The sequence below is a fragment of the Elephantulus edwardii genome, unplaced genomic scaffold (assembly GCF_000299155.1).
Source record: "Elephantulus edwardii isolate Elephantulus edwardi_28Jun2011 unplaced genomic scaffold, EleEdw1.0 scaffold00084, whole genome shotgun sequence".
NCBI classification, from domain to species: Eukaryota; Metazoa; Chordata; class Mammalia; order Macroscelidea; family Macroscelididae; genus Elephantulus; species Elephantulus edwardii.
The window spans coordinates 9,233-24,871 of NW_006399834.1; the positions used below are offsets into that span (position 1 = coordinate 9,233).

General features: G+C 41.6%; 1 protein-coding gene across 1 annotated transcript; it reads right to left on the minus strand.

Annotated features, from left to right (window-relative positions):
* Positions 1-2,448: 2,448 nt before the first annotated feature.
* LOC102857820 (granzyme H-like) lies at positions 2,449-10,824 on the minus strand. The gene is made up of 5 exons (XM_006889985.1): positions 10,758-10,824; positions 4,630-4,780; positions 4,057-4,192; positions 3,609-3,863; positions 2,449-2,610 (listed from the first exon to the last, which is right to left on the minus strand). Exons 1-5 carry the CDS (start codon positions 10,813-10,815, stop codon positions 2,449-2,451), a joined length of 762 nt encoding a protein of 253 aa, XP_006890047.1. The 5' UTR covers positions 10,816-10,824.
* Between the last annotated feature and the right edge of the window lie 4,815 nt (positions 10,825-15,639).

A 15,639-nucleotide genomic window follows, 5' to 3' on the forward strand; every position in this document is an offset into this window, starting at 1 on the left:
ATACAGAGGAATTTAAAGAAATAACATATGAGCAAGAGCCTATGGTGATGAAGGAAGAAGTTCAAGCTGCTTTGAAGGAAATAGCAAAACATAAAGCCCCAGGAATAGATGGTTTAAGGAATTGATATATTAGGCATTGGCAAAATGAGTTGGTTTGTATCAGACATTTGGAATCAGATGATCATATGATTTACTATGCCAGGCATGAAAAGGCAGAAAAAATGTGGTTAAATTAAAAAAAGTCATTTCTACATCCATCCTGAAATACAATGTGATGAGCAACAGTATAATATCCGTAGGCACCCAAGGAAGTCCAGGAAATACTACGATCATTCAAATATATGCACCAACATCTATGGCAAAAGAGGAAGAAATGGAAGATTTCTACCAACTTTTGGAGAAAGAAATTGAAAAACATTCAATCAAGATACATTGATAATATAGGGCGACTGAAATGCAAAAATTGGGAACAGGGAAGAAGGATCAGTAGTTGGAAAACACAGACTCGGTGAGAGGGTATAACAGCATTTAGAGCTCTTGTACATAGGGTCGCTATGAGTAGCAAGTGACTTGATGGCACATAACAACAACAACAACAACAATAATAATGATGTCATTGATGCTAATTCTGTTTAGATCACAGCTTGCTGTCATGATGGGAATTTTTATCCTACAGCATCAATAGGATGGATGCTAAGGGTCACATGCTAATGCTTTCAAGGCCAAAATCTAAGTGTGCTTTTTCTACAAAGTGAATCTGTACAATTAGTAATATATTTCCCATGTCTTCTAGGTGAAGGTGCTTTAGTGAACACAGCTTGGAAATTCTGTAACTAGGAACCACAATTGTTTCCAACCTAAAACTTTACTTCTTGGGCCATATAAGACAACTTATAGAATGAGTGGCTAGCAATTAAAGGGACTTTTCTTTCTGTAGTTGTCCCATGTAGACATAGGCCACATGGACTCATTAAAGAAAGGGCCAGTTAGTAGACAAATCCACTGAAAGTACCCAACCCAACTTTGTTTGGGTGCAGATGATAGACCTGTTAGGTTCATTTCTATGCTGGCATTTAGTAGAGTTCAGTGTGTACTTGCTGGTTTATTGGTGGCAAAAGTTGTGTTCCATTATCGTACTGCACAACGGTAGTAGTTACAGCCCAAAAGACTGACTGACATAGCACGTGGTATGTATGTGTTTGTTCAGACTTTACTTCAATGAGTTGAGTTATCATCCAGTATTATTAGCCTATAGGCCACTAGTGACAAAACAAGAGAAGCTCAAAGGGATTCAGCCTAATGAGTCACAAAGTGGCCAATGATCTCAGGGTTTATGACTGCTAGTGGACTGGATATAGTACTGGAAGGAGATTGAGTTAGTTCTGCCCAGTAAGAATTACTGCCCAGCTTTCTGGAGTGTTATTGGACCGAGTTGTCCTCTCAGGGCCCTGTCTGGCATCAGCTCCTCCAAGGAACTTCTCTGCCAGTGTGACCGAGGTTGGCGGCTCTGTTGTAAGCCTATTACAACCACACAGGTCACTGGAATTCCGAGGATAGGAGAGAGATGCAAAGGGGTCTATCTCAGAAGAGCATGGTCTGCAACAGAAAGGATCTGCTGGACATTGAGAAGTCTCAGTAATAAAGAGACATGAAAGAGAAAAGGAAGCCAGGAGATTAGATGCTGAACTAGGCCCTGAGTTCAGAACAGGGTGTGGAGATAATGAAGGGTATGAATCCAAAAGGGGTATGAGGAAGTTCTCAAGGTCCTTGAGCTTCAAACCTGCCAGTTTTCTTGATTATAAAGCAGAAATGTTCCATTTCTCTTTTGCCCAGAGCCTTAGAATGGGCCAGCTTGTATTCCTCAACCCAGTGGGCCTCCCTTGCTCTCTGCCGCATAGCACATGAAGCAGAGTTGAACAGTTCACCTGTGTATAGAACCCGGGAGCCTCAGTCTTCGCACTGAGGGTGTTCTGCCTTAGCCCTGCAGAAGGTCAATCCTTAGACATACGACAGGGAAGAAAAAGCTGGTTGACTCCTTGCATATAAGTTGTGTATGTTAAGTAGGGAAAGGAACATGATTCAGAACATGATTATGTTCTAGGTCTGCCTCAATGAGGATTAAAAGCCCAACCATGCAAAAATAAAAAAGGACAAAATCTCATTCCCCAGAACTCACTCATCCCTGATCCTGCCCTGGGTTTTCAGAGGGTATAAATTTCACTGTAGGTGATTGTTCATCTTTCTTCTTTGGGGCATTTGGTGGATTCTAAATTCCTACATTTGGTTTGGCAGTGCAACTCCTGTCACACTGGGTCTCCAGAGCTCCCCCAGCTAGAATTGTTGTCTGCTAAAAATAGGTAAGTTAATAATGAAGACACAACTATTTCCTTGCAGTTAAGACTCATTTATTAAGATTCTTGCCTTTAAGATGATCAAGCAAAGAGGGACTCAAGGTGATTCTTCCAGTTGGAGATGTTTTATTGTTTTCTTTATCCAGGGTAAGAAACTGGAGATTTTGGTGAAGACACGTGGGGGAATTCCTTCTTCCTTTCCATAGGAGGCAATACCCTGAGCCACATTTCCACATACCAAGGGGCCTCCAGAGTCTCCCTGGGAACACAGAGAGGAAAGGCTGAGTTAATTGTTCTGCTGGTCCTGCCTCCTTCTACATTCTGGGAGAAAACTGCCCCGATGAAATAAAAAGGGGTGGGGTCAGAGGCCTTTCTGGGGACCCCCAGGATGCCAAAATTGGGTGCTTGACATTATTGATGTTTTATGCCTAGGTTGTGATCTATCTTCTTCCCTAACTTTAGGACTCTTGCCTTCTAAGGAGATGTGGAATTTTGCTTCTAGGCTACTGTTTAAGGAAAGGCAGTTGGTTGATGAAAGAGAGTACATTGAGCAGGGTAATGACAGCTCTTCAGTATTTACATGGTTTTGATTGTTCAACGTGGAGGGAGAGCTTTTCCTTGTATGTGTGCTCTAGGTGGGCAGGGCAATCCTCTCTACATCCTCTACATTAAATAAATTTAAAAAAATTCAAACCAGATCTGAACATGTCAGTTCATAGTAATCGTAAATGTTAGAGAATTGAAGTGCTCATTGGATTTTGTTCCCTATAAAGTTTATGGAACACCTTTGAGAAGGTTCAAACCACACATCTCTAAGGTAGAATCTGAATGGAAGCTTTTTGTGCCTTAGAGATGTTTGAGGTGACATGTTATTGTTGTTGTTTTGCTGTCAAATGTGAACTGACCCATAACTGATCCTCCAGCGAGATTTTAGAGATGATGAATTGCACAGGAGGACATTGCCCGGCTTTCCCCTGAGGAGCTCCTTTCAGAGTAGAGTGATGTTTCTTACCACTCAGCTACGTATCCCTCTGTGATAGAATAAGGTGTGACAAAATCACCTTTTGGAGGAAGACATATCTGGCTTACCCCTGGGAAGCTCAAAGAGGCCTGAGTGACTGGGTAGTTTGGTACTCTTGCTATCTCAGAAAAGTGGGTGAAGGCATTCCCGCTATTGCTAGTTAGGACCATTCTATCCCAGCTCTTCCTGAAACACCCTGCTCTCCAGAGCAAGGCCAGGCTAATGCTAAATCTTACCTTAAAGGAACACCTCTGTTTCTGAGGGTCTCCTACACACAACTGAGATGTTCTGTCATAATTCAGGAAGCGGTGTTCACACTGGAAGGGCTCTTGAATGATAAGATCCACTTCATGAAGCTTGCTTGTTGTTTCATTCTGAGTGATCCGTCCCCAGCCAGCCACACTGCACACCTGACCAGGCCTCACCTGGTCACTATCACCAGGCAGGGGGAGCAGGCCCACAGCTGGAGTCAGTTGGGCCTTTGTCTTCAGCTGATGAAGAAAACAACAAAGTTTTGGTCACTCAGAGCCTACTGCCCACCAGACCTAGATGGGCTGCACTTTATCCCTTCTTCCTCCAGGGCCTGGAATTAGTGATTCAGCCAGGATGAGAAAGGCAGGGGTCATGGTGGGAGAAGAAAGTTCTTGAATCCAACGGAGCAGGGATAGCAGGGTGTGTGACTACCTGTAGTATCATGATGTCATTTCCACTGGTCGCATCGATAAAATTAGGGTGCGGGATTGCTTTTTTCACAGGAATTTTCTGCTGTGTCTCTTCTTGCAACAGAAAGTCATGAGCCCCCAAGATGACAGTCATGGGGCTGTGCAGAGAGAAAAGAGGAGGTTCTCACAACTGGAGCCCTAAAGCAGGTGACAGATGGGGAGGGGTGGGAGCTGCTAAGGGAAATTCTGGAGGGAGGGGCCTTTCATTCTGAACTTGCTGAACTTTTGGTTTCTTGGCAGCATTGCAGCTGGTTGTGGAATTCTCTTTTGCCCTCCGGTCATATGAAATGGTTTGAAAATACCTGCTCTCAACCTCCACTGTCTGCCTGAAATAGCCAGCAGGGTCCTTCCTTAAGCTCTTCTACTTGCCCCATCCTCTCACCTCATGGGTTACCTGTTGACTCAGTTTTCACCACCTCATCCCACTCTCAAATGGTTCTGTGGATGAAAACTTATGGGCAAGGGTTCCACTCAGATGAAGTCGAGCCCCCGTGGGGCAGGAATGTGAAGAGTCCTTAGAGGTTTCACCCCTCACCTTCTTGGAATGTGAGCTGCTGTCAGGACAATATCTTCTTCCACAAGGAAACCACCACACGTTTGCCATTTGCCATCATCACGAAGTAATGCCACAAGCGCCATGTATGGACGTGAATGAGGTTGTGCTTCATGACCTCCAATGATCTCCTCTGGGGGGAAAAAAAAAGGAAGATGGGAGGAGCAGGCATTCTACCTGATGATTAAAGATAGGATCTGCTTTGCCTTGTAGTTGTTGGGACAAGTTGTCCTGGACTCTCCCAAAGCAATCCTTATTGGCTTGATAACATGCCCTTCTCTTCAAGTCTCAGTTGGCCCTCCTAAAAGATGATAGTGCTAGTTCTGGATATCTCATGTTAGACATAAGGATGTTGGGGACACAGCTTGTCTTCAAATTGGCAAACTCCTAAAGAATCATGGAGAAGAATCCCTGCTTTTCAGATTCACCCCAGGTCAGCTCCTACAGGTCTGAGTGACTCCCCAGCTTGGCTATTCCAGTCCTGTTATTTCAACAAAGCAAATGAAGGCATCCCCCTATTGCTAGCAAGAGTCTTCAGATCCTAGATATTCCTGAAACATCCTTGTCCCCTGAGCCAGGACAGGCTAGTGTTAAATCTCACCGTGAAGGCAGCCAACCATCTGTTTCTTCAGGTTCACCATGCACAACTGAAAGGCATTGTTATAATTCTTGAGTCAGGGTGGGGCTGGTGCTGAGAGGAAATGCTGGAAGGAGGGGCCCTTGAGCTTGAGCCTTTGACTTCTCAAGAAGAGCATTTAAGGTAAGCAGTTGTGGGATTCTCTTTAGCCTTCAGTTCATATGAATTGAATTGATACATACCTGCTGTCAACATCCACTATCTGCCTAAAACCTCCAGTGAGGTACCTCTCTGATCTTTCCCACTTGCTCCAACCTCTGCCTTCATAAGCTACATGTTGACCTTCTTTTCACCACCTCATCCTGCTCACTAATGGTTCCTCTGATGAGACCCCTGGCGCCTGTGTTGTAGACAGCTGCAGGAGCTCCCCTGAGGAGCAAATATGGGAAGTAGAAGTCCTTGTCACATCTACCCCTCATCTTCCCCTGCAGTGAACTGCTGTCAGGAAAGTCTTGTTACACAAATGTTTCGCCACAACCCTTCTTGACTTCCCAGTGAAACAAAAAAAATGTCATGTATTGATGTGAATGAGGCATTTCTACATGACCTCCAATGATCTCCTCTTAAGAAAAAACATGGATGATAAGTTGACTGTGGCATCCTACTTGGTGACTGATGAACACGTCATAATTGCCCTGAAGATGATGGGACAGATAAGTCATGGTTCTCCCGAAATATGAGTTTCTGGCACAGTGACATATTCCAACAGAAACATTCCCTCTTAAAAGTTGACAGTGCTTGTTCCAGACAGCACACATTAGGCACATGGATAGAGGGTTGCATATGCTATCTTTAAGATGGCAGAGTCATTTTAGAGTATCCTGAATAAGAATCTGTGGATTATTCTGCGTTTGTTTCCTGACCTGTCTGAGCGTCTACTAAGTTTCTGGCATTTTCTAATAATATACCCTTATGTTTATGGAGTTAGAATTTTAGAAAAGTTTTAGGCTTTTCAGAGCCTATTTATTACATCTTGGAACTTAATGAAATCTTTTTATGATTGAATCATCGAACCGGTCCCAATAAGCCTTTGGATGAGACTTGGTATGGATTATACTGGTGGGAGTCAAAAGCAAAGGACTGTCAAGAATGTTGAATACAAAGACAGCGGAGTAACCAAAGCCTGGGGAGGCAGAGGAGGTAAAGTCACTAACTAGAAGTAGACTGTAAAGGAGATTGTTGTTGTTGTTGTTATGTGCCATTGAGTCGCTTGCGACTCATAGCGACCCTATGTACAACAGCCCTAAACTCTGCTCTGTACTGTGCTAATCGCACTGTCTCTGACACTCCCATCCCAATTATCCCAGTCACTGAATCAATCCACCTCATGGAGGGCCTTCCCCTCCTGCGCTGTCCCTCCATCCTCCCAAGCATGATGTCCTTCTCCAAGGACTGGTCTCTCCTCACAACATGTCCAAAGTATGTTAGACGGAGCCTCAGAATCCTTGCCTCCAAGGAGCCACCCAGTTTAACCCTTTCCAGGACAAATCTGTTTGTTTTCCTAGCAGTCCATGGCATTTTCTTCATACTCTTCTCCAGCACCACAGCTCAAAGGCATCAATTCTCCTTCTATCCTCCTTGTGCAACTCTCTGATGCATAACAAGTGATTGCGAAGACCATGGCCTGTATCAAATGCACCTTAGTCTCCACAGAGACACCATTGCTCTTCAGTACTTTGGAGAGGTCCCTAACAGCAGACGTTCCCATGGCAATGCGCCTTTTAATTTCCTGGCTGCTGGTGCCAAGACTGTTGACTGTGGAGCCAAGCAAACTAAAGCTGTGTACGATCTCAATCTCTTCACCATCCATCCTGATGCTGCCAATTGGTCCAGTGGTGAGAATCTTTGTCTTCTTGACATTGAGCCTCAATCCATATTGTAGGCTGCAGTCCTTGACCCTCTGCAGCAGGTGCTTCAGGTCCTCTTCAGTTTCAGCAAGCAGGGTTGTGTCATCTGCATAACACAGACTGTTGATAAATCGTCCACCAAACTTTACCCCACATTTCTCCTCATAGAGCCCAGCCTCCCGGATAATCTGTTCTGCATATAGGTTGAAAAGGTATGAAGATAGGATGTATCCCTTGCGTACACCCTTAAATTCTTTGAGATAAATTGCAACTTGAATTTCTCTCCTGGCCAGGTGAGCACTGAACCTGGAGATGTACGTAAAAGACAATGAAATGATTTTGACATCATTACTCTAATAGCACAAATGTTGTTGATTATTAACTTTGAGTCAAGCATGTCTCATTGCGACCTCATGAACAAAATGCCTGAAGTCCTTCTACAACTATTGACATTTTTCAAAGTTCATAGAGTTTCCAGAGGATGTTATTTAGGAAGTGGATGGGATTCTTGCTTCCAAACCAGTTATAGTAAGTTATTGTTGTTATGTGCCATTGAGTCATTTGTGATGTATAGCCACCCTATGTACGGCAGCTCTGAATGTTTCCCTGTCCTGACCCATTTTCACTAACTATGACACACTAATCCCCATTGTCCAAGTTACTGTATCAATCCTTCTTATCCGGGGGAATCTCCCACACCAGTGCTGTCCATCCACCCTTCTGAGCATGATGTCCTTGTTTCAGGACCCATGTCTCCCGGCCACTTGCCCAAAGTAAGTGAGACAGAGCTTCTACATCCTAGTCTCCAAGGAGATACTTGGTTTCACCCTCTTCAAGATAGACGTACTTGCTTTCTTGGCAGTCTGTGGGACATAAAAGATTTATCTCTAGTATGACTACTCAAAGGCGTCTATTCTTCTGTCATCCTGAGTCATTGTACAGCTCTCAGAAGAATAACAAGTAAATGAGAAGACCATGGCCTGGACTAGGTGCATCTTTTTATCCAGACTGACATCACTGCCCTCCAGCATTCTTGAGAGGTCCATGACAGCTGATTTCCCAATGTAATTTGTCCTTTTCTTTTCTTTTCTTTTCTTTTTTCTTTTCTTTTTTCTTTTCCCTTTCCTTTCCTTTTCTTTTCTTTTCTTTTCTTTTCTTTTCTATTATTTTCTGACTGGTACAGGAGGAGATGGCCCCTCCTTCTCCGGCAGAGCTTCTGCTTGATTAGAACCACATATCTCTGGGATTGCAGTGCAGCTTCTTGCCACTAGGCCACCAGAGCTCCCCATAATTTGTCTTTTGATCTCCTGACTTGGTGTGAAGAGTTTTGATTGTGGATATAAGCAAGCTGTAATTGATAACAACCATCTTGTCCATCTAATGATACTGCCAATTGACCTAGTGGTGAGAATCTTTGTCTTCTTGATGTTGAGCTTCAAACCACATTGAAGACTACAATCCTTGACCTTTTGCAGCAAGTGCTTTAGGTCTTCTTCAGTTTCAGCAGGCATGATTGTGTCATCTGCATATTGTAGGTTGTCAATGAGTCTTCCTTCAATCTTGATGCCACACTCCTCCTCATAAAATGCTATTTGTGTTTTATGGAACATACAAAAGCATTTGACTGTGTGGTCTAAATAATTAGGACTAATATCAGAGAATGAGAATTACAGAACACTTATAATTTTGCTCCTATGAAACCTATACGTAGACCAAGAAACTGTTGTTCAAATGGAGCAAGGAAACACTGAATGGTTTAGATAAGAAAGGTGTGTGTCAGGATTGTATCCTTTCTTCATATCTATTCAATATGTATGCTGAACAAATCATTCCAAAAGCTGGACTCTATGAAGAATAAAGGGGGATCAGAATTGGAGGAAGATTCATCAACAACCTCTGTTATGTAGATACACAACCTTGCTTGCAAAAAAGGGGAACCTGAACTACTTGATGCAGAAGATCGAAGACTACAGCCTTAGATATGGATTGTATTTCATCATCATAAGACAAAATTCCTAACCACCACACCAATAATCAACGTTGATGGATGGAGAAAAATTGAAGTTTTCCATTAATTCATCTTACTTGGATCACAATGATTCGTACCAGAAATAAGGAGACCAGAAGACATATTACATTAGACAAGCTGGCTATCAGATATTCTTTAAATTACTAAGGAGCAATGATGTCAGTTTGAAGAATAAGATGGGTCTGATTCAAGCCATGGTCTTTTCATTCACTTGCTATGCATCTGAAAACTGGACAATATATGAGGATGACAGAAGAACAATTTAAACCTTTGAGCTGTGATGTTGGAGAAGAGTATTGAACTTTGAACTGCCAAAATATTGAACAGATATGTCTTGGATAAAGTGTGAATATAGTGAACATTGGAAGCAAGGGAATAAAGCTTCATCTCACATACTTTAGGCATGTTGCTAGGAAAGGCTATTTGAAGGAGACGGACATCATACTTAGAAAGGTAGAGGGTCAGAAAAGGAGAGAAAGTCTCTCACTGAGGTGGATTTGTGTGACTGTGGCAATGGGCCCAACTGTATCACAGATTATGTTGATGGTACAGGATAGACAAGGGATCAGAACTATTATTTGTAGGGTTGCTATGAATGACATTGAACTTGGAGGCACCTAACAACAGCACTGTAATAAGATCAACAGCCTAACTGCACATCTCTGGATCCACAGAGTGGAAGTGGTTGTGCTGCTAACCCTGAAGCTCCACATCGCTGGCCTTTCAAATACATCTGAGTCCCTTTGGTAGAAAGATGGGGTGATCTCTTCCCATGAAATTTACTGCATTAAAAACTCCCTGGAGGATCAGGTAGGAGATGGTTTCAACTCCACAACGAACACAATGGTTTTGACTCTAATAATAAGATTAAGCATGACAGCATTTGTAGTAAGGATAGCATAGGACCTGGAGGTGTTTCCCTTTATTGTGTATTGTACAACAAACTCAACTATACCAAAAACAACTGCAATACACTAATTCTTTGTGTTTTAGCTTCATTTTCGTGGGATAGGGATGTGGGTAAGCAGCTGGCCTCTCAACACAGATACCCTCAGTTTGAAGCCACCAGTTGCTCCAAAGGAGAAAAATGGGAAACTCCTCCTGTGTAATTTAGAGCCTCTGAAAACATGGTGGAGAGTAAATTATGAACTGCTTCTGATTTATTAGCTATGAATTGCTGTTGTTTAACTTCTTGGCATGCAAAAAGGGATTCTAGTTACTTACCTTTATATCTTCTGCCAAATGATTTTGTAAGAATAATCTGTTTCTCAGGGAATCAGGAGAAGCTAGCAGAGGCTACTACTTAGTAAGCCTTTAAGTGGAGTCAGTATTGTGGTGATTTCACCTATACTGGGGAAATTTGACAAAAGTCCAGGAAAGGTTAACACCTAAGACAGTGTACAGGGTGTCAAGTCATCCTTCTGGAACATCTATCCAATATGAAACTTCTTAGTCTGGGTTTGATATGAAAGCTGGTATCTATAAAGTTTCTGGATTACATGGAAGGAATTCCTTCCTAGCACTGGGCAGAAGGGCCAGGAGTACAAGTAATTCAGGGAAAAAGGCTCAGGTTCCTAGGATGCAGAGGGTCACTCACCTGCTATAGATCCAGGAAGCAGGTGAAAGGCCAACAGGAGCAGGAGTGGCAGCATCATCTGAGGAAGGCTACCCAGGCTAAAGCTGATGGTGTCTAGACCAAAATAACCACAATGCAATGGAGGGGACGAGACACAGTGACTTTATATCACACACATACGTCTGTGATAGGCTCGTTTGTTCTGGTGTCATCACGCAAGTGAGTCTGCAGAATTTTTCTGGTTAAGTTAGATGAGAACAACACTGTCGCCACATTTTTATTCATAGCTGCTGAGTCCCAAGCTGAAAACACAAATAAAGAACAAGAAGAAAAAGGTTGTTGAGACTGTGCCCAACATCCAGTAGAGTTGCTACAATAGGATCCTGGATCCTTTAGTGACCGAACTAAGACTTTACTCTTCCTGTGACTTTTCTTTTCTTTTTTTTAACAGAAATTTTTATTTTATATTGGTTTACTTGCAAAGTTTGTATACATTACTTTTGACACTGGATCTTTCCCATATCCTTACCCACCCCACCTTCTACTCATCAAATTTTGTGACCCTATGAGCTGATAATGGAATATTCCAATGTTTGCTAGGAGAAGAAACAGGTTCGTCCTAGAGAAGGTGCGAGAAGGCTGCTACTTGGAGGCAAGGATTCTGAAGCTTTCTCTGACATATTTTGGACATATTGCATGGAGGGACCAGTCCTTGGAGAGGGATGTCATGCCTGCGATGGTGGAGGGACAGCTCAACAGAGGAAGACCCTCGATGAGATGGATTGATTCAGTGACTGTTGTAATGGACGTGGGTGTGTCAGTGACAATAAGTTTGGCACAGGATAAAGCAGGGTTTAGGGCTGTTTTACTTAAGGTAGCTATGAGTTGCAGGAGACTTGAAAGCACAAAACAACAACTACAACATCAGCAACATAATTATTCTCTCCCTCCCTTGGATCCTCATACACATTTTACTAGTTATATTTCTATTACTACAATAATGGTATTATGCATTATCTATGTTTATGGGACTGATTTCACATAGCATAATACTGTCCAGTTCTTCCCAACTTAGGTAGTGATTTTTAAAATCATGGCTCCTGAGTGGTGCATAGTATTTCATCATGTAAATCTACCATAATTTCTCACCCCACTCCATTGTGGTTGGACATTTGACTGTTTCCATGATCTTTCATAGTGAATAACGTTGTTATGAACATTGGTGTACAAGTCTCTGTGTCTCAGTTTTTATTTTCTCAGGGTATTATCCAAGCCGTGAAATACCTGAGTCATATGGAATTTCTCCCCCCGCCAAGGGTTTATTTACAAAACTCGAATACAAATTCAATAAATTTTCCACTTTCCATCACCCCTCCCCATTAAATTTTACCACCCAATGATTAATTCCCCCACCCCTCACCCTCTGGACATCTACATCCGCCTGCTTCTAGTCCCTCCCACCCCTCCTGGATACTTACACTCATTTTACATTAATAGATGTACACAATATTGATCCTGTGAGACTGAATTAGTTCACTCAGCATGTTCTTCAGTCCCTCTCAAGTTGGGTAATTATTTACAAAGTTATTGTGCCTGCATGCTGCATAGTATTCTATTGTGTGAATATACCACAATTTCTTAATCCACTCTTTGTAGTTGGACATTTGGGCTGTTTCCATGTTCCTGCTATGTTGAATAATGGTGGGATGAACATTGGTTTACAAATCTCAGATTGTGCCCCAGTTCTCATATTGTCAGGATATGTTCCAAGTAGTGGATAGCTGTGTCACATGGAATTTCTATGTTCAGCTTTTTGAGGAAGCGACAAACTCTTTCAAAATGGTTACCCGATTTTACAATCTCACCAACAATGTATAAGAGTTCTTTTCTAGCCACAACCTCTCCAACATCTATTACTTGCTTCCCTGTTATAATTTGCCACTCTTACTGAAGTGAGATGGTATCTCAGTGTGGTTTTGACATGTATCTCTCTTATTGCCTGTGATTTGGAACATTTCTTCATGTGTCTGCTTGCCATTCGAATATCTTCCTCTGGGAAAAGTCTTTCCATGTCTATTGCCCATTTTGTAATTGGGGTATCAGTCTTTTCCTTGTGGAGGCCCAGGAGCATTTTGTAATCTTTTGTTACAAGACTCTTGTGTTAGATGGTATTACCAAATGTTTTTCCCAGTCTGTAGGTTTTCTTTCCACCCTGTTAGAAAAAGTATTTAATGTACATTGAGATTTAATCTTTAGAAGGTCTCATGAATCATTTTTATCCTCTTTAGATTATGCATTTTCCTCTACATTATTTATTGTTTGCTGTACCACTAAGTTTGGCCATTTCTACTGCAGTGAGATGTTCTCTCACTGTGGTTTTGATTTGCATCTCTCTTATTGCCAATGACTTTGAGCATTTCTTCATGTATCTGTTGGCCACCTGAATATCTTCCTCTGTGAAAATTCTTTCCATGTCTTTTGCCCATTTTGTAATTGTGTTATCATATTTTTTCTTGTGGAGCCTCTGCATAATTCTGTAAACTTTTGATATGAGACTCTAGTCTAAATGGTATAGTCAAATGTTTTGATTACCCCCCCCCCCAAATCTGTAGGTTTTCTATATAGTCTGTTGAAAAAAAAGTTTTTATGTGCACAGGGATTTAATCTTTAGAAGGTCCTATTCATCCATTTTATCCTCTCCAGATTATGTATTTCTGCCTGTATCTGGCAGTCTCTTCATACCATAGACTTGGCCTTCTAAACTTTATCCTAGTTTGTCTCTGATGATCTTTATGGTTTTGGGCTTTACTCCCAGGTCTCTGATCCACCTTGAGTTGATTTTTATGTGTAATGTGAGTTGTAGATCCTGTTTCAGCTTTCTGCAGATAGTCATCCAGTTTTGACAGAGCCATTTCTTGAAGAGGTTTTCATTTCCCCATTTGTTATGTTTTATTTCATTGTTGAGTATCAGTTGACCATAGATAGATGGGTCCATTTCTGAGTTCTCCATTTTGTTTCATTGTTCTATGTGCCTCTCATCGTACCAGTATCACACTGTCATTGTACCATTACTACACTAGTTTGGTTACTACCACTGTGTAGTAGGTTTATAGTTCAGGGAGTTCTTCACCTCCTACTTCATTTTTGTTTTTCAGAAGTGCGTTCTTTATTTGGAGTCTCTTTCCTTTCCAAGTAAACAGCCACATTACCACCATTTAAAAGTTAGGTAGGTTTTAGCCTCACCCCTAGCTTCTCCTTACCAACTGGAAATCAGATTATTCTTACAAAGACATTTGACAGAAGATACGAAAGTAATTAAAACCCTTTATCTTATGCCAAGAAGCAAAACAATAATTAATTTCTATGAGTAAGAAAAAAATTCATATTGGAAATTCGAGCATATTTCAGTATTACACTGCTCTCCCACAAGGATGCATTACTCACTTTACATTCATTTTGACACTAATTCTAAGCTGCATCATAGAGGATGTCAACACCTCTGTGGGGTGAAGAGAGTGTGCACATAAAAGAGGCCTGGGCAGACACCTTCCTTGTCCCCATCAAGCTCTGTATCCCATTCTAGAACCCCACATCTCCTTGGCCTCACAACAAGCTGCTGGTAGTTTGCTTTGTTTCTTTAGTTAAAGAACTTTTCAGAGAATTAGCCTAAAAATATTTAGAAACAAAAATATTGTCAACTGTACAACTGTATTTTAATTTTTATATGGTGAGGGAACAAAAGAATTTATTAATGAAATCATAAGGGAACAATAAACTTTTGTGTTGTGGAAGGATGAAAACAGAGAACAAAGAAGGAATGAATATTGGGGATTCCAGGCCAGTTGGCACTGTGATGGCAGAAATTATCAAGATCTCTGATAGTGTTGACACTGAATGTCCCATTTTCAGGCCATTGAGATCCATTATCTAATTGATAATGTGCCCATAATGTATTACAAAGAATATAAGTCTTTTGGGCTTAATGATGTCTTTCAATAAAAGGGTATAAAGGGAGCTTAGTAGACACTCCAGTGTGGTGTCAGGAGAAGGGCAGGACTGGCTAGCTCCCCTAATTGGGGAAGGGATAAGCAAGGAGCGGAAGATTGTCAACCAGATGGATTGACACAGTGACTGCTACAGTGGGTTCTATTGGGTCGGGACATATGAGGATGGCACAGGATAGGACAGGGTTCAGATTTGTTGTTCACAGGGTTCTATGAGTGGTACTTGACTCAATGGCACCTAACAACAACAACAACAACAACATCAATGATATACAGGGAGCTCTGGTGGCCTAGAAAGTAATGAATTGTGCTATTAACCTAAATAAGGTGTCTAAAATTCACCAGGTAGGGGTTCTGTCTTTGGCTGATGCCCTACTTTTTTAAGGACTCAAATCCTGTCAAAGAAGAGAGGCTATTTTTCCCCCCATGGACTTAGGTTCTCCCTTTGCTAGGTTACTACTTTTTTACAGCTCCTAACAGCCCCATAAAATATTTTCTCTTTAAATAAAATGTTTCCATGTGTGAAAAGGAAAATAAAATCCATTCAGCAATTACAGTGTGGTGAAAAATGAGCAATCTCCTGTGTGATTTACTTTCTCTGCAATCTCAATGCAGCATCAGCTCTGAATTGATTCTGACTCTGTGACAGTGGATAGAGTTTGAATGCACATATACACATAGTATTGGTGTATATGCGTATAAAATAAATATGATGATAATAGAAATTTGTTTAATTGTAATAAAACCCAAACCCACTGCCTGCCACTGACTCACTTTGACTCAGTCAATTGAAACCTATCAGACAGAGAAAGCAGCCTGTCCTGTCCTTCTGCCTCAGAATTTCTGGTGAAATAAACATCCTAACATTTGGTTTAAAAAGTCTTTAAGTACTATGCCAC

Excerpts from the sequence above, each read along its gene's own strand:
- LOC102857820 (XM_006889985.1), bottom strand. The coding sequence starts at position 10,815 with ATGATGCTGCCACTCCTGCTCCTGTTGGCCTTTCACCTGCTTCCTGGA. Across the intron at positions 4,781-10,757 it reads GCTTCCTGGATCTATAGCAG|AGGAGATCATTGGAGGTCAT; the intron begins GTGAGTGACCCT and ends TTTTCCCCCCAG. Across the intron at positions 4,193-4,629 it reads GCAGCTCACATTCCAAGAAG|CCCCATGACTGTCATCTTGG; the intron begins GTGAGGGGTGAA and ends CTCTCTGCACAG.